The sequence below is a fragment of the Chelonoidis abingdonii genome, chromosome 20 (assembly GCF_003597395.2).
Source record: "Chelonoidis abingdonii isolate Lonesome George chromosome 20, CheloAbing_2.0, whole genome shotgun sequence".
Classification (NCBI taxonomy): Eukaryota; Metazoa; Chordata; order Testudines; family Testudinidae; genus Chelonoidis; species Chelonoidis abingdonii.
In genome coordinates, this window is record NC_133788.1 from 14,383,555 (window position 1) to 14,403,919 (window position 20,365).

The window sequence follows — 20,365 nt, forward strand, 5'->3', positions numbered from 1 at the left end:
CAGAAAGGAATGGATTTCATATAAGGTCCAGGTGCTAAGTCATTTAAAAATGCCGTGAAACAAACTCTCAGAGGCTTTTATTCATCTCTTGAGTTTACTGTTATATATCAGCCTCACATAATGGGCCTGATCCTGCTACCCTCAGCATGGATGCAAGTGGGATCGGGGCTCGGCTCCATAGATAACTGTTAGATTATTATCATAATGTCTGTAGCATGCAGCTCTGAATATCTGGCAGCCTTTTGTGATTGCAAAATATCTTTTCTATATTCAATCATGGGATTTCAGTAACGTAAACACAAAAAGCACATCGTATGTTCACTATATGTATATATCTTTGTAATATGAAAGATAAGCCAGGAGCATGGGTTGAGGATATGCATGTTGTTTTCAGAGCAAAGGGTAAGAGTCCAGAAGCAAACTGGTTAGCAGCTGCTTTGTGAAGACAGTTTAATTCAAGCACACAAGCAGAAGAGCTCTCTGCATTTCAGAGGCCACTTCAGAATGCAGCCATCGCAGCCAGGAAGTGAAATTCACTGTTCATTTTGTGTTTCACACACCCTTCCAATGGGTGATCCATAGCAGGTGTGAGGCTAGTACAACTACCAGCTAAAGAAGTTATACTTTTGAGGATCAGGGCCTTTCCTTAATCTCAACTAGTAGAGGGTTATACGTTTAGTGCTGGGGGTCTTAACTGCAACCCCACCCTGGTGACAGCCCATGATGGTGACCATACATATGAATATTCACTTACAAACATTTCATCATCAGAATGGAAGTCCAGTGGCTGAGAACTTTGATGCTTAACTCTCCAGTAGATGTCACATATACTATCCAAGCTACCTTGGGTGACAGGTTTTAAAAGCTGGACAATGCCAGAAGAGTACTGACAACATCCTTATTCCAGTCCCCAGGACAGGAGACAAGAGTGCTCTGCTTTCAGAACATGCAGAGCAAGAGATAGACAGACAGAACGATTCAGTCAGAGTAAATTATGAGATATTTCAGTAGGCAGTTTACACTCTGCTCTGTTTTCACTTAACTGCTCTGCTCTTTGTCCTGGCTTAAATAAGCACCTACAATGGTTCAACTGAATGCTCCAGCGACTCTGTTTTTAAAAAGAGGCATTGCCAAGTTAAACAATAACAGGTTGCTCCATCACTGCAGCTGATGGGGCAGCATCTGTAATTATTATGTTGGTTACACATGGAGGAGACTTGTCATTCAGAATGTAAAAGCTACATGGCTGCTTGATAATATACTAATACTCTCCATCTAGCAAGAAATATCTATTTCCACATCAGCATGTCACTGAATTCTCTGAGACAGAAACATTTATCATGACGGTTTGGGCTCAGTCTAAGAAAGACCATCAAGAGCCATTATAAATTACAAGCCATCCAGCAACCTACTTTTTAAAGCATTAAACGTGATGATGAGTAAATGCGAAGAGCAGAGTTTGCCAGAATGATACATTTTCTTTTGATGGCTGTTTGATTTGTCTTCTAGATCTGACCCATGACCTTGAGACAAAGGAACTGGAAACTCACCAGCAAGGTAAGAGCAAAAGCTTTTCCAAGTGATTTGGGATTTGACAGATGGGCCAAGAACAACAAGGCTGATGGGAGGGATAGCTCAGTGGTTTGAGTATTGGACTACTAAACCCAGGGTTGTGAGTTCAATCCTTAAGAGGGCCATTTAGGGATCTGGGGCAAAAATCTGTCTAGGGATTGGTCTTGCTTTGAGCAGGGGGTTGGACTGGATGACCTCCTAAGGTCCCTTCCAACCCAGACATCCTATATAGGAAAGAACATTTCAAGCATCCACACACTGCCCAACAACAAGATTCAACCATAACCTGGAGAGGTTAATATTAGGGGTTGGAGTGTAATACACTAGCTTTGTGACTCTTAAGTGTTTTTCTCTAGCGGCTGGTCTGTAGAAGGAACAAAGGAACTGTTACTGCTACCAGCTAAGGGTGTAATCTTTCAACTCAGTGCATAGAGACCTGGTTTTTTGGAGCTATTGGATCAGGGATGTAGATGCAGATCCTCAAAATGTTGTAGGTATATATGGTTTATCTAATCATATGTTCATTTGGCTTCACTGCTGAGACAGCTAACTGCTTCTATTTGGGAGGATGATTTTGTAATGTAGACCCCTGTCCATATGGAAGTGATCTAAGATTATCAAACCCATGCAGGCCACCAGCCACTCATCAGACATCAATAACTTTCAGTCCTGATTACAGCTGGTCAAAAAGCAGAAAAACAGTTTTGCTAACCATTTCAAAATGCCAAGGTTGCTTCTATTTTTGTTCAAAATAGATCCATTTTGGCAACATATTCAGTGAACATTTTAAACTATTTTACACATGTCCTCCTTGCAAGGGAATACTGACAGAGCTCCCATATCACACCTGAATGACTCTTTAGTGCTCAAATACCAAAATCCTTTCCTGAAAATCACATCGAGTACAAAAAATTCTAATAAAAATGTCAAAAAACAATATAATGACAAATTTCTGGAAAAACCGAAAATTTCAAGACCATTTTCCCAAACAGGCCCATTTTTCGACAAAAAAAATCCTTTTGTGTGAAAAACGTCACCCACCTCCAGTCACTACCCACCTTGGCTGAAGCTGAGCTGCTAAACTATTCAGAAGCCATCCTGTCCAACTGAGGGTTGCAGATCTATTGATTCCATGTTCACACAATTACTCTTCCAAACTGCAGCACATGCACCAAATCACGTGTGCAGGTGGAGTTGGAACAGCATTGTCCCTTGCCCAAGGGCTCTGAGAAGAACCCTTCCAGGTCTCCATTCGAAGGCGGACATTATCAAAGGCTTTTGTGACCAATAGCAGCAAAGATGGAGAAGCAGGTTTTTTTTAAAATCTGCCATTAAAAATGTATTTCTGAAATAACCGGGATGAGTCTATATTATCTGACTAATGAAGCCACATGCCTCTCTCTTCCTGACGAGGGCTCTGATGTGAAGAAGCCTAGGGAAGGGTCAGTGAGTGACAGCTTCTGTGGATCAGAACGGGGATTATACACATAAAATAATTCAGTCATGTGATTACTGCTAAAGGACATTTCAGTCTTAATAACCCTTCTTAAAATAGGAAGTGCTCTCCAGTGGTCAGAACAGTGGTCTGGGCACTAGGAAAGACTCCTGTTTTCTGTTTCCAGTTTTAGGTCTACTATTCACTTACTACACTAGGTGGGGCAAGTCGTGTGGGGGCAAATTTTCAAAAGAGCTCAGGGCCAGATTTTCAAATGTTCAGCATCCACAAGTGAAGGCAGATTTTCGTAAGAGCTCATCTTCCATCTGGGCACCTAAGTAAGGGCCAGATTTTCAAAAGTGTCTAGCATCCGCAGTTTACACTGTGCAATTTTTGCCCAGATTTTCAAAAGACTTTAGCACAGGGTTCAGCTAAGTGGGGTGCCAAGTCTTCATTTATTCACTCTAATTTAAAGTTTCACATGCCAGTAATACATTTTAACGTTTTTAGAAGGTCTCTTTCTACAAGTCTATAATCTATAACTAAAATATTGTTGTATGTAAAGTAAATAAGGTTTTTAAAATATTTAAGAAGCTTCATTTAAAATTAAATTAAAATGCAGAGTCCTCTGGATCGGTGGCCAGGATCTGGGCAGTGTGAGTGTCACTGAAAATCAGCTCGCGTGCCGCCTTCTGCACACATGCTATAGGTTGCCTACCCCTGCCTTAGCAGCACCTAATGTATTCCTAGTGTGCTGAGCTCTTTTGAAAATTCTAGCCTTACAGCCTGATCCATCTCCCCCTGAAATTTGATGCCCAAACTCCTATTGATTTCACTGGTCCAGGATAAGACCTTTAATCCCTCCATATGTCTGTTTATCCCTGAGTAAAATACATATAACGATATTTGCCTTCGACAAGTTAATATTGACAAAGAGCTATGATGAACGTCTACAGACATGTCGAAGTGCTGAGAATTGGACCCAAGCTCTGTTTAAAGCTGGAATAATTTCTCCTGCCTGATTTCCAAGGGAATAAATAAGTTTTTTAAAACTGGCTCACCCACTCTAGAAATTTACTTCGGGCAGTGGGAGGGTGGCCAGTCAAAGGACTCAGAGAAAATCTGGGAATGCGCATGGCATGAAGGAGCAGCCACTTAAGTAAAGTCTTGGATTTTGATTGAATCTGCTGGCTTATTATCTGCAAGTGTCTCTTCATTCCTCTCCTCCTCTTGACATTGTTCTTTGGTTGTAGCCTTTTTATGTTGGTGCAGATGGAATAACTGCAGCTATTCTCCCACAAACATGCACCCAATGTCTCCACCTCCTTATGTACTCTCCCATCCCCGCTGGTATTGTGCAGCAGAATCCCTTCCAGGCTGATGCTGGGGGTAGTTGGTAAGGGACTGCAGATTGCAGAATGTGGGTTGCTGGTCTGAATGCACCCTAGGCCAGAAGGGACCAGAAAGTTAGTCTGGTGTCTGTTGAGTGATCTGTGTGAAATGAGGTTGATAGGTCTTGGTCAAATCCACTACAAACCCCCCACTGCAGTGATCCCTAATTGGCCCCCAGTTGGCGGGGTCAGCGAAGAGGCCAAGGACTGTATGGGTCACAGAGTCCAAACTCCACTCCGCTCTCCAAAGGTCTCCCCTGAACATGCAGGGCAGTTATCTCCCTCGGGTTTTTCTCTGTCTACTCTGCACAAAGCACCAGGCAGCACAATGTGACCTGTGGGAGAGGAGATACCACAGTGAAGTGTGATAGGCAGGCAGACAGACTGCATATATGACACAAGTAACAGGCAGGCAGCCAGCCCAGATAGGCAGACAGATACGATAAAAACAAGATAAGAAAGAAAGAAGGAAAGACCTCGTGCCCATTAGATGCACACACACAAAGAGTCCTACAGTAGCTGTATTTTTCTACAGTATAAAGAATGGCAAGGATCTGATTTCAGACTCTTGAATCCCACTCTGAGGAAAGACTTTCAATATATTTTTGTCCTTATCTTTTTGTCCTCCATCCCTCCCCCTTTCTGACTCCTTTCCCCTCCTCTTGAATAGCTCTGCTCTTGACATCCACTCACTGAGAGGTGCAATTGGCCAGGGAGGCTGCCTCAGTCTCAGACACCATCTGACCAGCAGGGGGCACTATGTGAGCAGTATACCTCCTTTTATCCCTTGTGGGGTGAATCTGAAACAAGAGATGCCTTGGTGTGGGCTTTGGACCCAGTCCCAACACACTGTGCCTTCCCATTCATGCCGTGGCTCTCCCCAGCGAGCCCAGCAGCAGGGCGGGGCCAGAGCCCAACTCATCCAAGTCATGGGTGATAAGAGACAGAAAGAAATCTGGAGCTCTCAGTCCTCTGCGCTGTTTTCAGCGCCTGGCTCTGTCCAATTAATCACACCACATTGTGCAGGGCTGGGCAGCAAGGCAAAGCGAGTTAGCTGGGGAGCCCCTATTCAGACAGCCAAGCCAGGCATCACATCCGCCTGTCCCGGAGTGAGGGGGCCAGCGGGCAGAGATGAAGCATCTTGAGCCTGCCACACAAAACTCACTGAGAGGAAGCACAATGGGCTCAATCCTACCGGGGAGTCGGCGCCATGACCCAGGATGTGAATCAGGGCAGGGTTTTGGTATATCAGACATGGGGAGGGAGGGAAGGAGAGATGGAGAGGGAAGGAGGGGAGAGGGAGTTGGGAAGCAAGGTGTGATGGATAGGGAGGAGAGGAAGGGAAAGATGGGGGGGACTGGGAAACATGGAGTCAGAATAGGGAGGAAGAAGGGGGCCCAGATCTTTATCACCTGCAGCAAGTCAGCCCTGGTGTGGCAGCGTGCCACCGGCTTTGGCAGTCGGCAGCGGCACTCGCCCTGCCTCCTGGCCAAAGGCGAGGTGCCAGCGTAGGGCAGAGCTCTGGGCGTGGACTGGAGCAGGAATTATAAGGCGAATGGAATGCAGAGGGACCATCCAGGTGATGGAACTGGCTGAGTCCAAGGGCTTTAATCCTCTTGCCATGCCCTGAGCTCACTGAGCGAAACTGCATCACCCACAAAACCCCCACACGCCTCCAGCTCTTTTTTCCCTTTCAGCCCATGACAGCAGCAACGGCCCTGCAAGAACCATGCTTTTTCCTGTGCATGGAGCACAGTGGGGGGAGTCCTGGGAGCAGGGTTCTGCTCCCAGTTTTGACCCACTGGGTGACCTGGGGCAAATCATTTGACCTCCCTGAGCTGCAGTTTCCCCATCTATAAAATGGGGATAATGAAACTTGCCCCCCCCCTTGGGAAGCGCTTTGAGACCTGTGGCTCTACTGTTACTCTCTGTTCTCGGAAAGGCAGGGACTGACTAAGCCCGGTGTGGATGCAGATTCAGGTATTGTCACCAGTGGCACTTGGTACTGCTAAACTTAAGAGGTCTGCCACTTTCTCTGCCTCTTAATGATAAGCTACTCTGCTGGACTCCCTTCTCCCACTCCCATTCGTTGCTATTCATTCCAACCCTCTAAAGCACCTGGGCAGTCCCAATCTCCCTTGGGTGCTTGCTGCTTGAGAAAAAGCAAAAAATGCTGCAATATGGGGCTTTGATGCAACCTACAATTCTCCGCGAATGAGAGCCCACAAAACTGAACAGAAGGCAGGTGGATGTCGGCTGACACACACGAGAGCTCGGGGCCTGATTCTTGAAGGGGACTGACTTCAATCAGGTGTTGGGTTTGCTCAGCATCTCTGGAAAGACAGTACAGATGGCCATAAACATTAGGAAGTGCTGATATGCACATATGAGAGGCTTTTGCAAGGTGCTAAGGGCTCTCAGCTCCCATCATCCTCAGTAGAGGGACTCCGTATCCAGGGAAATCAGGCAGGGCCACTCTTCAGAGGTGGGCCCCGGGTGCAAAGTTTAGCTGCAGATCTGAACATTCCCAAGTTTGCTGAGTGGAGGATGGGGATACAGCGGGTTGAGTGCAAGTCCCACTTCCTGCATTGCATTTCCAGAATGCTAATTCTCCTTGTGCCTCTTAACTGCAGAATTTAAAGGCTTTTCATCGTCACCAGGACTGTTGCTCCTTGAATTCGTAAACCCAGCCCCTTTCCTCTCCTGAGTCCTTCTCCAAAGTTTCAGTTTCCCAGTGGGAGGAACAAAACTGCTAAACCGAGCCAGCCACTCCCATCAATAGCTGGCATTTGACTGTCAGCGCAATCCAGGCTAAACAGATTACACATGTCCTCCCTGCAAAGGAATACTGACGGAGCTCCCCTGTCACACTCAAATGACTCCTTAATGCTCAAATACCTGACATGGGGCAGACAAGAGCAGTCAGATGGGGCTGCTGCCTCCACAGGATTCTTGGAAGCAAATGTACATCGTCAGATCTGTTTTGCTGCCTAGTAGGTGCAATCGGGTGGCTGACTCACCGAGTGTGCTGACTTGGGGTACCTAATTTCCTTGATTACCACCCACACAGCTCTTCCTCACTTCCAGCACTTCAACTGCTTGTGAGCAGCAAGATCCCATTCACTATATTTATGGAGCAACAACCCACATTAAGATGCCATCAAATAATTGCTCTTCAAATCCATTTATGTAATAATTACCAGCTGCAACTACCTCCCTTAATATCTCATTATAAAGCATTTTTTCTCCACAGCAGACACTGAAGAGAGGAGGCCATAAAGGCAGTTATTGATTATAAACGATTTAAATAAGCCCGTGCATATTTACCAGCACAGATTGAGAAGTAGCCCTTCGACAACTGGCCAGTTTCTCAAGAAAGTGGTTGCCTTCTGGGTTTTGCAATGAAATCAGCTAGGGATCAGGGAGGGTTAGCAGCTCATAGGCAGGGCAGGTGGACACTCAGGCTTTGTCTCACATGTTGCCATGGTCCACACCTGCCAGGGAGGGGGAGTGGTAGGAGTCCTTGGCAGGACAGCTATTCTGGGCTGCAGGGCATCCAGCTATAAATTAAGTCACCTTTGCCTTCACTCCTCTTGGGTGGGGCCTTCTGGGCCATGCACCATGAGAGGTGCAGCACAGAATCTAGCCTGAGGTCTTCCTGTGTCTCACTTCCCCATCAGTAAAATGGGATAATCATAATTATTATTAATTATAAAGTACTACTATTTGTACTGTGGTAGCACCTAGGAGCTCCAGACATGGGCCAGGGCCCACTGTGCTAGGCACAGTAAAACCACATTAAAAAGATGGTCCCTTCCCCCCAAGAGCTGTCCTTCCTTTCTCCCACCCTTTGTCTGTCTTGTCTATTATTTAGACCAGTGGTCACCAACCAGTCGATCACGATCGACTGGTGGATCCTAGAGGATCTCCCAGTTGATCATGATTTCCGGTGGTGCAGTGGGGCTGCGCGCTGTTCCTGTCTGCAGGCACCGCCCCTGCAGCTCCTGTTAGCTGGGAACGGGGAGCTGTGGCCAACGGGAGCTGTGGGGGCGGTGCTTGCAGAGAGAGAGCGCGCGAAGCTACATGCCCCCTGCCCCCTCCCTCAGGGGCCTTAGCAGCAGCCATGCTACACTGCTGACCCGGAGCCACTGGGGATAAGTGCTGCCCAGTGGGAGGCCACACCCCAACCTCCAGTCCTGAGCCCCCTCCTGGACACAGTACCCCATATTCCCTCCTGTACCCTGAACCCCCTCCTGCACCCAAACCCACAGCCCTGAGCCCCCTCCCAGAGCCAACATCCCATACCCCCTCTTCATCCCGCACCGTCTCCTGCACCCCAAGCCCCAGCCCTGACACCCCTCCTGGAGCCAGCACCCTGTACCCCCTCCAACACCCCAACACTCTGCCCCAACCCAGATCCCCCTCCACTACCCAAATCCCTCCCAGAGCTTGCACCCCTCATCCCCTCCTCCACCCAAACCCCTTGCTCCAGGCTCAGCCCAGAGCCCCCTCCGACATTGCGAACCCCTTGGCCCCAGCCCACAGCCTGCACCCCCTCCCAAACCCCAAACCCCTACCTCAGCCCAGTGAAAGTGAGTGAGTGTGGGGGAGAGCGAGTGACGGAGACAAGTGGGGATGAAGTGAGCAGGGTGGAGCTTTGGCGAAGGGGCAGGGCCTCAGGGAAGCGGTGAGGCCTCAGGGTATGGGCAGGGCAGATACTGGCTTGCCCTTAAATTCAAAAAGTTATCTTGGGCATAAAAATGTTGGAGACCACTGATTTGGACTATAAGCTCTTCGGGGAATGACTGTCTCTCACTAAGTGTTTGTATTATGTGTATCTCAATGGAGATAGACAGACCCACCCACCAACCTACCCATCAGGATTGTTCCCTGCAGTATATTATCTAATGCTTTGCCTAGCCCAGTTTTAAATATCTCTAGCAAAGAGACTTCCCCCAACTTACTTTTGAAGACTATTCCACAGGTTAATAGATTTTCACTATTGGAGAAAACATCACACTATTCAGCCTAAATGGTCCTCTCTTTCTCAGCACTCCTAGTCACCCTTCTTTGTGTCACCTTCTCCTTCACTGGAGTTTCCTTCCTTCAGATATTTGTGCATGACAACCACCCTTAGATATGCACCTGTCTGTCATGTTTAGACAATATACTAAAAACCATCCAGATCTAAAGAAAGGAATCAGCAGGCTTAGGATGGGATAGGCTTTATCTCGCCTAGGCTAAAAGTGGCAACAATTTTGATTGCCTCTGACCTGAGTGGCCTTCCCTGGGCGCAACCCCTTGAAGCAGTGAGAAGGCAATGACCATGAGAAATATGCCAGTGGGAGTTTTGACCCCTGGTAGGGCCAGGTCAAAGGGTAGGCATCAGATGAAAAGCAGTGTCTGTTCCCTAATGCGGGTTTCTGAACCTCCAGGTTGAGGGGTTGAGCTACAGGCCAACAACCTATCCTTGTAAACAAGTTAAGTTATAGAAGCACAAAGGAAGCCATTCTGGCAAACAATGTGGTAGACAGAGATGGCAGAGACTGGTTCAAGCCTTACCTGATCACTGACAGTGTAGGAAGCCATCAGATTCAGACCCACCAGGAGACCTGAACTGATGATGTAGATACAAAGACCAGATCGAATGGTGCTAGCTGAAGATCACGCCCTATGTATTCTGTATCATATTACAAAGTACCTGTGTTAGCAAGTTCCCTTTTCAACAGAAGCCCATTATAGAAAACAAAGTAAAATCTCCCTGAATAAACCCCGCTGTATATGACCATTTGCAAAGGCCAGCTGCAGTATTGCTGAGCAAGGAAAACGGCACTGGGCTCCATAATGAGTTATTACCATACCTGTAAAAAACTTCATACAGGCTATTTTTCTCTGTCAGGTATGGGACCATTCTATGTGGCCGTGTGCCTCAGGCAGACCTGCTCCATCTCAGGATCATACATTGTATTGATGCCGAGTTTGCAGTTAGGGAGAGAAAGTGAAGGTCATGCAAGCTGCTTCTTGTTTCTTTTCCTTCTCATTTCAGCTTTCCAAAATTGTGACTTCCGTAAGCATGGCTATAGCCTTTTGCAGTAGATATAACACTGAATGTTGGACCTTTTGGGGCCACAAAAACAAACACATGCACTGCTGTGCGCGAACAATGTGTCCACAATTGCTGCATGTACAAGCGCTGCTGAGTTCCACCCCAGAAGTGGCTGCATTTAAGTGGCAGATGGTTGCTCTCTTTATATAGACTTGGCCAAATTTATTCCCTTGGTTGCTCTATGATTTGAAAGCAGAACCCCAGTGGCAGAAAGTTTGCCTAGATGTGGGGAGAGGCACAGTAGCACAGGCTGCATGCTCTACCTCCCCCCTCCATGCCCTAGAGACAGTCAGAACAACCTACAAAATGGGCAAACCAGGCAGGGAGCGGGCAGGGTCTGAACACAGAGGTGATGCACTGATTTAACACACCTCCCGGGATGCCACCACTGGCAGGGGTCATACAAAGCAACCTTCCCCTGTACTGATGCAGCTGCCCCAGTGGGAAAGGAGGTGAATACTGCACTACCAACACCCAGAGGGCTGAATCCAGCCCTCAATCTGCACCTGGCTTTGGGATCTTTCTGCACAAATGTTGCTTAAGGAATGGAGCTCAGGATAACGATTGTTGCTATTATCAGCGATAGTTCAAACTGTGCCTGTTTCATAGCTTCCACAGTGAATACACAACTGCTAATTATCAAGTCTTCCCTTAATGGTGCCTCTGTCAAGCAGGGAACTAGTAAAAGGACTGTTTGGTGTTGAAAAGAAAACAGTCACATGATAATTCTGTCCAGGACTGGCTGATGCACAGGGAGCTAATACACTCACCTTTCCCCTCTAGAGACCCTGGTTCAAATCCTGGTCAAACCCCATGTGAAAATAGGCAGGGTGTTCTAAACCACCATGTGATTCACAATCCCTGCTCAAGAGAGGCCTAGCATTGGAACAGTGGGGCCTTTTAGAGCAAGTAGGGTGACCAGATGTCCCGATTTTATAGGGACAGGCCCGATGTTTGGGTCTTTTTCTTATATCTCCTATTAACCCCTACTCCATCCCAATTTTTCACACTTGCTGTCTGGTCACCCTAAGAGTGAGTTACACTGGCAGAGCTGGTGGATGGAGGCTTGCCCAGCAACAGCTTGCACTTATGCCTGGTTTGAGTTAGTTTCATGAGCAATGAGTTCATGGGGGGAAGAACAGCACATTTTAAGCTACAAGGCTTGATTGATATTTGGAATGGTGTGGCTACCTTAATATTTAAAGCATGAGTGATTGCTAGAATCTGAAATGAGCCTAAACTGAAACTGCAGCTCCCTATGACCCAAAACACTGGGAGAGTTTGGATCATTTCTTTAATGCTGTAATGTGTCATGGTGCTGTACAGACACACCGTTTTCTACATCCTTTGCCATCTTGATTAGGGTCTCATTCCAATCAAGAGAGGAGCTCTTTTGACAACCTCTCCCTTAATCATTGTAATTCAGTTTTTCTCCTCATGTTAGGTTCTCACCTGCCGCAAAAATGCTGACATTTTTGAACCAACCAGAAGCAGCAATGGCAGGATAATTCTCAAGACAGCTTGTTCTTAGGAACTTTCCCTCCCAGTTTTGTAGCATTAAGAGGTTCAGGTGAGCATATGCCCTTCAGGATACCTCTCCAAATCAAATCACAGTTCTGATCCTTCCAGGTTCTACCCACAGTTAATACACTGCATAAGAGCACTTGTGTCTTTGAATCTCTCTTACCTTTCTTGTATTCTGAGGTGATGCAAAGAGTTGGAGTAAGACCTTTTCCTAACAATGGACTTATGCACACACAATAAAAATGGTCATACTTAGCACTTATGTCGCGTTTTATTTTTGCAAAGGAAAGATGGTCCTGTGGCTAAATGGGTGTCAAAGGAACTGAGATATATTCTTGGTTCCACCACAAACTTCCTGATGACCTTGGGCAATTGCTTCATCTCTCTGTCCCTCAGCTTCCTCGTCTGTAAAACAGCGATAATTTCTCTGCCTCAGTAGGATGCTGTGAAGCATCATTCATTAATGTTTTAAAACCCTCTGAGATCACCAGGCAGAAGGAATTATAGAAATGTAAAGTATTATCCAAATTGCTTTTCAGCCATTAACTAATGAAGCCTCATCACCACACCTCTGTGAGCTGGCTGAGTAAGTGTCATGTTATAATCATGGCATACACACAGAGCAATAAGATAAAAACATACAATACTCTTGCTGGAAGGTTGCCACATAATGCGACTTTATTTCTTAAAATCCAGAAATTTAGCACATAAAAAATAAAAGCAAAGAGAGAGAAAGCAGGCTGCTCCCTAAGGCAAAGCAGCATAACTCACCTCACCTTGCTCTAGGCTACCTCTCTGCAGACTGACTGCTGTGCTGAGGAGCCAGATCACACACTTTCCCATACAGCCCTCTAGCCTGCAAGCAGGACCAGGAAGAGCTTTTAATTTTACCAGTTTTCAATACACCACATGTCATTGTCCCCACCTACAGGGGTAGGAAAATGAAACACAGAGAAGACAAGGGGATGTGGCCATAGCCACAAAAGGGGCCAGATCTATCTATCATAGCAGTTCTCAAAGTGGGTGGTGGGACCCCAAAGTGGGTGGTGACCCCGTTTTAATGGAGTTGCCAGGGCTGGCATTAGACTTGCTGAGGCCAAAGCCCAAACCCTACTGCCTGGGGCTGAAGCTGGAGCCCCACTGAGTACTGTGGGCCTGGCACTGAGGCGTGCTGAGTCTGCTAGCTAGACCATATGCTTCACAGACTTCCCCATTCTCCTTGTAATGCCAGGCTCTGTTTTTTGGGCAGCTCCGACATGACTCAGAGGAGGCCGGGCAGAGAAGCCGTCAGTCATCAGGACGAAGTGTGGGAAGGGAATATTGGGGTGGGAGCCGCTGAGAAGCTGGCTGTTACATCCAGCATCTCTGTTTTAAAAGTCCTGTCAGCACTTCCAGGCTCCAGCAGTCAGTTGCTGACAGGAACCGAAAGAAGGCAAACAGGCTACGCATTATTAACCAGGGGTGACTGTGCAGTGAGCAAACAGCCACAGAGAGAAATGCTAACTACATGCAGAACACACAGTGTTCAGCAGATGCTTGTCACGCTGAGGGATCCAGTCACTTCAGGGCGGGTTCTTCCATCCGGTGGTTGGAGTGCACCATAGCAGGGATCAGACCTTGACTGGACAGGACACTAGGGGAGAGACTCCGAAGGAGAATGGGCTAGTTGAGTAAATCTCTGCACACCACAGTGGCTATTTACTTTGATCTTTCATCGGAATACAGACGAGGGAGTCTGTTGTGTGTTTGTGTGGTGGGTGTGCAGCTCCACGGCTGCTCTCACCATCCTTAATAAAGATATTGTGCAATGAGTTGACTGTGCCTAATGCGGGGGGAGGGGGGAATGGAGAGAGGGGACACCTCCCAACAGCCCCGGGCTTTGTGGGACCGTCCTGCTTTGACCCCCAAGTCCTGCACCCCGGTTGAAGTAGAACATTCCCCCCACTCAGTGGTACCCAGGTTCTGCATGGTGCATACCATAGCCAGGGCAGAGCTAGGGAGGGGAGCTCAGAGATGGGGAGGGATGCTACCCCTGGGGCGAGCTGGTCTGGAAATCAGGGGCTGATCCTGGTGTGGACTCAGGGGCCAGCAGCTGCAGTGGGGATGGCTCGACAGGGATTTGCGGTGCCCAATGGCGTTCCACTTTAGTGACTTGAAATGCTGGGGGATATGGTGAAGGGTTGCATCTGCTTCCTTCACAGAGCGATCTCAGGCTAGGTCACAGAATACCAGCTATGCGGGGGGATGCCAGGTGGCAGCAAAAAAGATTTAACCTGAGCAAAGCCAGCAAAATGAATAACAGACGGCGAAGGCAGGGTGAAGCTGGGGTCAGAATACAGAGGTAGATTAAAGGCAGGTGAGTGCTAAGAACTGGGGCATGGCATGGCTAGGTGGCTTGCTCCTATTGCAGCCAGCAATAGACCCAGGTCTCCATAGTCTCAGTCCACTGCTCTGACTATTAGACAACCTCCGTAGGGGTCCAGACTCACCAAAACTTTCTCCGTTCCCCTCTCTGGGGCAGACTCTTCCTCCCAGCCTAGCATACCCTGGATGGACCTGTTCCCCCACCCCAAGTGTTTGACCATCCTCTCACACAGAGCTGCCGGCCCACCAGAGCCAGCCTGATACGTTTTTGGAGGAAGTGAGAAAACTACCTAGGATCCCAAATGGGGACATCAGTTTCTTAGACCTCTCTTGCCGTTCCCCTTCCCAAGAGGCTGCTGCTGCTCCTCTTACCCCTGCCGCTTGGTTTCCTATTTACTTTATTGCCTCCACTGCTGTGTTAGCCACTTAGCTACCTGGGGGCACCAATATGTAGGCACAGCCCTCCCTGCTCCCTAGGACCAGGCCCACAGGCTGTTCCAGACAGCAGTGCACTGTACATACTGATTTCTCACCCCCTCTTTACCCTAGGGACTAGATCCTACTTATTATTTGTATTATGGTAGCACTTAGCGGTCCCAAGCAAACAAGTTTATTGTGCCAGGTGCTGGATAACACATAGGAAAAGACAGACCTTGCCCTAAACGTCTTACAATCTAAAAAGACAAGCCAGAGAAAAGGTGAGCCTGGGTCCAGGTTCTTCCAGCAAAGCCAAGGCCTCTGAAAGCCTATCCAATGCTTTCCAGCGAATAGCCATTTATGGATCTGGATCATTTATACCAGGAAGCACGGGATGGGAAATGATGCCTTCTATATCCTCAAATGTAGTAACCTGTAAAAGTAAGTTTATGCAGGTCCTGCCTTATATCACAAGCCTGCCTTAAACCACCCTCTTTCCCTTGCCCTACTCCTGTTTTGGAAATGGTATTCCTGGCTGTTGCCTCGTCATACAGGAGGATGGTAGGTTTGAGGCTGCATTTTCTTTTCTCTGCATGCTCTAGAGAACAAGCCGTGCCCTACTGGTAAATCTGTTTGGCTTGAATCAGTAAAGGAGCTGACATAGGAGTGGCAAATTCACTGGAAGGCAGCCAGTCAGAGTGGATGTGAAATGGGTTTAGGAGTCAAATTTTGGGTGTGAACCTCAGAGCAGCATCTGCTTTGAGAATGTCTGGATTCTACAGTAATTCTTGCTGGAGTCCTGTTTGAGGGTGGAGATGAGAAAGGAAAGACCTGGGTTCTGCCTGGTGTTTCCCTGGAACTTGCCACAAGTGCAAAGTGCCAGGGACAAACGTCCAGAGAATTCTCTCTTCAGCGTGCACTCAGCTCAACTCCAGAGCAGATGATCACCCTTCCTGCTTGCGATTTGAAAAATGATACAGGGCTCTTCATGTTGTGACTAGAACTGCCAAGAAGAAAAAAAATCCTAGTGCTGCTACCGAATTACCAACAATATTATTGGGCATTGCTAACGGCAAAAGTTCACTGCTCAGAAGGGTACACAGGTACTGGGCGAACCTTAAAATATCAGGGCTCAGAGTTTGCAACGGGTGGATTAATTTCTGCCTTCCATTGCACCCGTTCAACCCTCAGGAGCAAAAACTGGCTCGTGAGCTGTGTTTATACTCCTCTCCCTCACCCCTCCATCATTAATGTAACTGAGGGCGAGTTGAGACAAAGGAACATGATGTCATTACCTCTGCTAGAGACTCTGAGCATGTCTCCGGCCTGACAACTGGCAGACACCATTAACATTTTTTAGCAACTGCTGTGTGTTGGTTCTTAGGGGTTTTTTATTACAAAGTGCTCTCTCGCTCTCTCTTCTTTAATATCCTGCCCTTTTTATGAATCTTGATCGGTGACAATCTGACTTCCTCTTCTTTGGCGTCAAAAGCTCCACATTTGCAGCTATGCAACATCAACTTCACTGGCCTAAAATGAGTGTAAGAGAATGGAGAGCCAGCCGGATATGTTGCAAGGGTGATGCTTAAAACAAGACTGAACAAAGGCTGTTCCGTGAGGGTCTGCCTGGGTGTCTAAAGCAGCCGTGTTCACCAAGGCTGGGATTTTCAGGGGAACCAAGGGGATTTAGGCACCAAAATCATATTTAGTGTTAGGTTTCTTAGACTCCCTTGAAAATCCCAGCCTCATTAATAAGAGGATAGAGGGGAAATCTTCAGTTCCTTCATAGATAATGGGAAATAACCATGAATGCAAAAAAAAAAGAAGCCCCAAAACAACTACCACCAAACAGCATATCAGTGAAAGGTTAATAGAACCATAGGAATTTCCACAGTGGATCAGATCAATGGTCCGGCTAGTCAGGGTGCCTCATTTCTGACGGTGCCCAGAACCAGATGCTTCAAAGGAAGGTGCAGGAATCTCAGTAATGGACAATTATGGAATAACCTGCCCAGAGAGGAAGAGTCTTCCTTACAGCAGCTAGCAGTTGGCTTGTGCCTTGAAGCATGAAGGTTTATAGTGACATGGAGAGCTGCTTCTCCCGCTCTCTCTGGATACAAAGGACAAGTCCCTTCAGAAAAACAAAAAAATGCACATTATTTCTGTACAGCTGAGGGTTTTTATATGTATTTTTTCCTCCTCAGGTTCTCAGTCAATCATGCTCCTAGCTCCTCTGTAATACTGGATTAACATCTTCCATACTCTCTAATCAGGTTGTGTAGTATCTGGAAAGAGGTCAATGACACCTTCTAATACGTTTAGCTGATTGTTTTGCAGTATTTTTTTTCCTCTTCTTCTCCTGACCCATAAACTCCATTGCAGGGCTCAGCTCCGAGGTCAGCGCTGAGAACACACAAGCGCAGGATTAAATTTTGCAGCCAAAGAATAAAGTCTCCCGTTCATAAAATATCACTGTATTCAGCATATCAAGCAGGCTTGCTTCATAAGATACCATCATCGGACTGAAGGTTCTGGCGTCAGCTGTGTATGTGATACATTTAAGTGAGAACAGTAGAAGTGGAAAACGGATACTGTGTTTGGGTCAAGATTCCATTTAAATTAGGGGTGAGGGACATAGTCCTTGTTTCAAAGGACATGTTATTACTTTAGTGCCAGAGTTATCTATGTTCCACACAAGTTTAGCATCCCCTTACTTTTATTTCTGACAATTATTTACATATGGAATAAAGAATCATGAAACGGAGGTTTTAAAAGAGTCATTTGCACTAGGGGAATGGGACTCACAGCATTTCAATATCCTGGATAATTTTTGTTTATGTCCCTCAGTTTGGATGCAATCTACAGGAATTGTTGAAAGGCTCCATATATCCCCTGAGCTATCCTGTCCAACCCTTCCCCGCCCTTCTAATTCATTTCACTGCAAACTAATGATGTCATTTTGAACACTGATTATTGTCCTGTTCTCCTTAGATGACATTGATCAGGAACTGGAGGAGAAGTGCAAGATCATGGAAGCCCAGCTGCATGAGAAGGAGAAGGATAATCTGGAGCTGAGGAAGGAGCTCAGACATAAGGAGACCCTGGTGTCCACACTGAGATGCAATCTCAGGAACAAGGAGAGGAAATTCCTTGAGGAGCTGAAGAGAAGAAGCCACCGGGTGACTGTCCTTAACACGGAGCTGCAGAAGCAGACGGAGGCTGCTGCTTATCTCTCCTTCCAGCTGCATGCCACCAAACAGAAACTGCATGGCTCCCAGCAAGGTGGCAAGCCCCCCTCTGACAGGCCTCTGGACAAACCATTCCCCACGCAGCCTTCCAGTGAGACGAGGCCCAAAAAACGAATCCACAAGTCTCACGTTCGGAGGTTGGTGACCGACTGCTCCTATAGCAAGGGAGTCATCAAAGACTCCTTCCAGAGGGAGAGGATGAGCAGCTTCGAAGAGGCAGACCCCATGCCCGACCCAGCACTTTTTTTATACACTAAAAGGCACCACGCTCCCCATCATCAGAAATTTGAGCCCAAAGCCCAGGCCCTTAACAGAGCAGGGGCTGATCCGAGTGACAGTGCAGCTGGAGGCTCCAGCCTGCCGAGACCCTCTTGTCTTCATTCCCAGGAGCAAGCGGAAGGTACAAGCATCAGGCCTTCAGCCAAACCCAAGCCCTGGAAGGGTGAGAAAGGCAAACAGCATGGATCCAGCCCCAGGAATTCAAAAGGCTTGGAGTAAAAACAAAGAAAGCAGAACAGTGTGGCTACTAAATGCAGAAAATGAGTTTGACTATACCAAAAAAGAGACTGAGGCCTACAAAGATTTCTTCCCCACCATCCCATCAAGAAGTAAAATACGGTTCAGTTTGGATTCCCTCAAGGAGCTAGAAACAATCTGGCTCGTCTAACATTTCCATTCAGGATGACCATAGAATGGCTGTCTTATCCCAAGGGATGGTGGTGCAGGGGAGCGGGAGGGCAAGCAGTGCTGAGGGCATTTTGAATGTTGTTCTGGAGCTGACTCCAAGAGAAGATGGGCACAGATGTGGAACGTGGAGAGAAGGTTTGAGCGTGGAGGGAACGGTTATTAACAATTGTCTAGAGTGTCCCTTTCGTAAAAATTAAGATTTCTGAGACTAAAATTTCTAACCATTATTGTTGTCATTGTTCCTTCTAGATAAAATTGTTCTTATTTTCATTGGCACTAGGTAGCGGTGGAGGGGGGCAAGGGTGGGGATAGGGAATGGCAGAATTGCACATAAAGCCATTCACTGATGGTGAATGTGGCAATTGGCAGGATGCGCCAAACTCTTCCTTGGTTCTAACTTCATGACATCACTGGAGTTGGGACAGGGATGAATTTGGCCCAAAATGTCTAATATAAGGTATTCCAGGTTCTGGAGAATGTCGGCAGTTGAATGACAATCGGTCAAGTTAGTCTAAGAGGGATTTTTAAATCATCTGCAAAAACAGCATAGCCAAGCCAATCGAGTCTGAAATAGTCACTCAACAATGTTGAAAGACATATTTTCACCCAAATTCCTTCTTTTTTAATAATTATGCAAAACTGAATGGACAAGATTTTGAAACATGACCTTTGATTTTGGGCACCTCCATTTTTTGGGGTGCCTAGCATGAGAGATCTCAAAGGGGTCTGATTTTTCAGAAGCTGATCTGAAAATCAGACCCCTTTAAGTTATCTCTAGGTGGGCACCCAAAGTCAATAGTCATTTTTGAGAACCTTGGCCAATACTTTTGTTTTGCATGTTATTACAGCAGGTTTTCTAAATGTGTCCTAGTTACTCCACATTCCAGGCAGAGTTCTCTAGTAATCAGTGTCTGTTACTACTGCTGCTTAGACACCAGGATTTTGTTTTTGAGTTAAGTTACTAAGCATGCAATGGTTCTCCACTGAAGTCCTGCTCAGAAGACTAAGTAACCAAATTAGCAACAAGCTGCTTGAGGATGAGATCTCATACATTGCAAACATTTTGTGGCAGAGCCAGCCACTCGTTTCTACTGTGATACTGAAGGGAAGTTATAAGGAAACTACAAATCTGTCTTCTTTGGGGCTTGAGCCCCATCTTTCTAGTTACGTACTTGCATGGTCCTCTATACCATGGTATCTGAGCACCTTCTAGTCATTAATGAACTGTATCCTCACAACTCCCTGGGGAGGTATGGAAGTGCTATTCTTATCCCCATTTAACAGATGGAGATCCCAGGCACAGGGTAGATCAAGTGACTTATCCAAGTTCACCCAGGAAGTGTGAAGCTGAGTCAGAAATGGAACCCAGGTCTTCTGAGTCCCAGCCTAGTGCCCTAACTACAAAATTACCCCCACCACACACACTAACCCCATTAGCATTAATAGGACGATTTCCATTGATTCGGTGGGCTTTGGGTCACACCTTTGAAGAGTTCTTATGTTCATGATGGTTATGATTGTTGAAGCACACTAAGATGTACCAGTGGATGTTGCGTTGCTAAGCTATTTGTGTCCACTGGGAGGCATAAAGCCGTGAGTGGGGTCCTACTTCAGAAGTTGT

At 46.9% G+C, this 20,365-nt stretch overlaps 1 protein-coding gene across 1 annotated transcript in view; it reads left to right on the forward strand.

The window, feature by feature from the left end:
* Positions 1-18,943, forward strand: part of CCDC92B (coiled-coil domain containing 92B) — a 37,610-nt gene extending 18,667 nt beyond the window's left edge. The window contains exons 2-3 of the mRNA XM_032779290.2: positions 1,510-1,557; positions 17,801-18,943. Of these exons, the coding sequence (XP_032635181.2) occupies positions 1,510-1,557; positions 17,801-18,555 (803 nt within the window). The 3' untranslated portion in view covers positions 18,556-18,943. The remainder of the gene's footprint in view (positions 1-1,509; positions 1,558-17,800) is intronic.
* Positions 18,944-20,365: the final 1,422 nt, after the last annotated feature.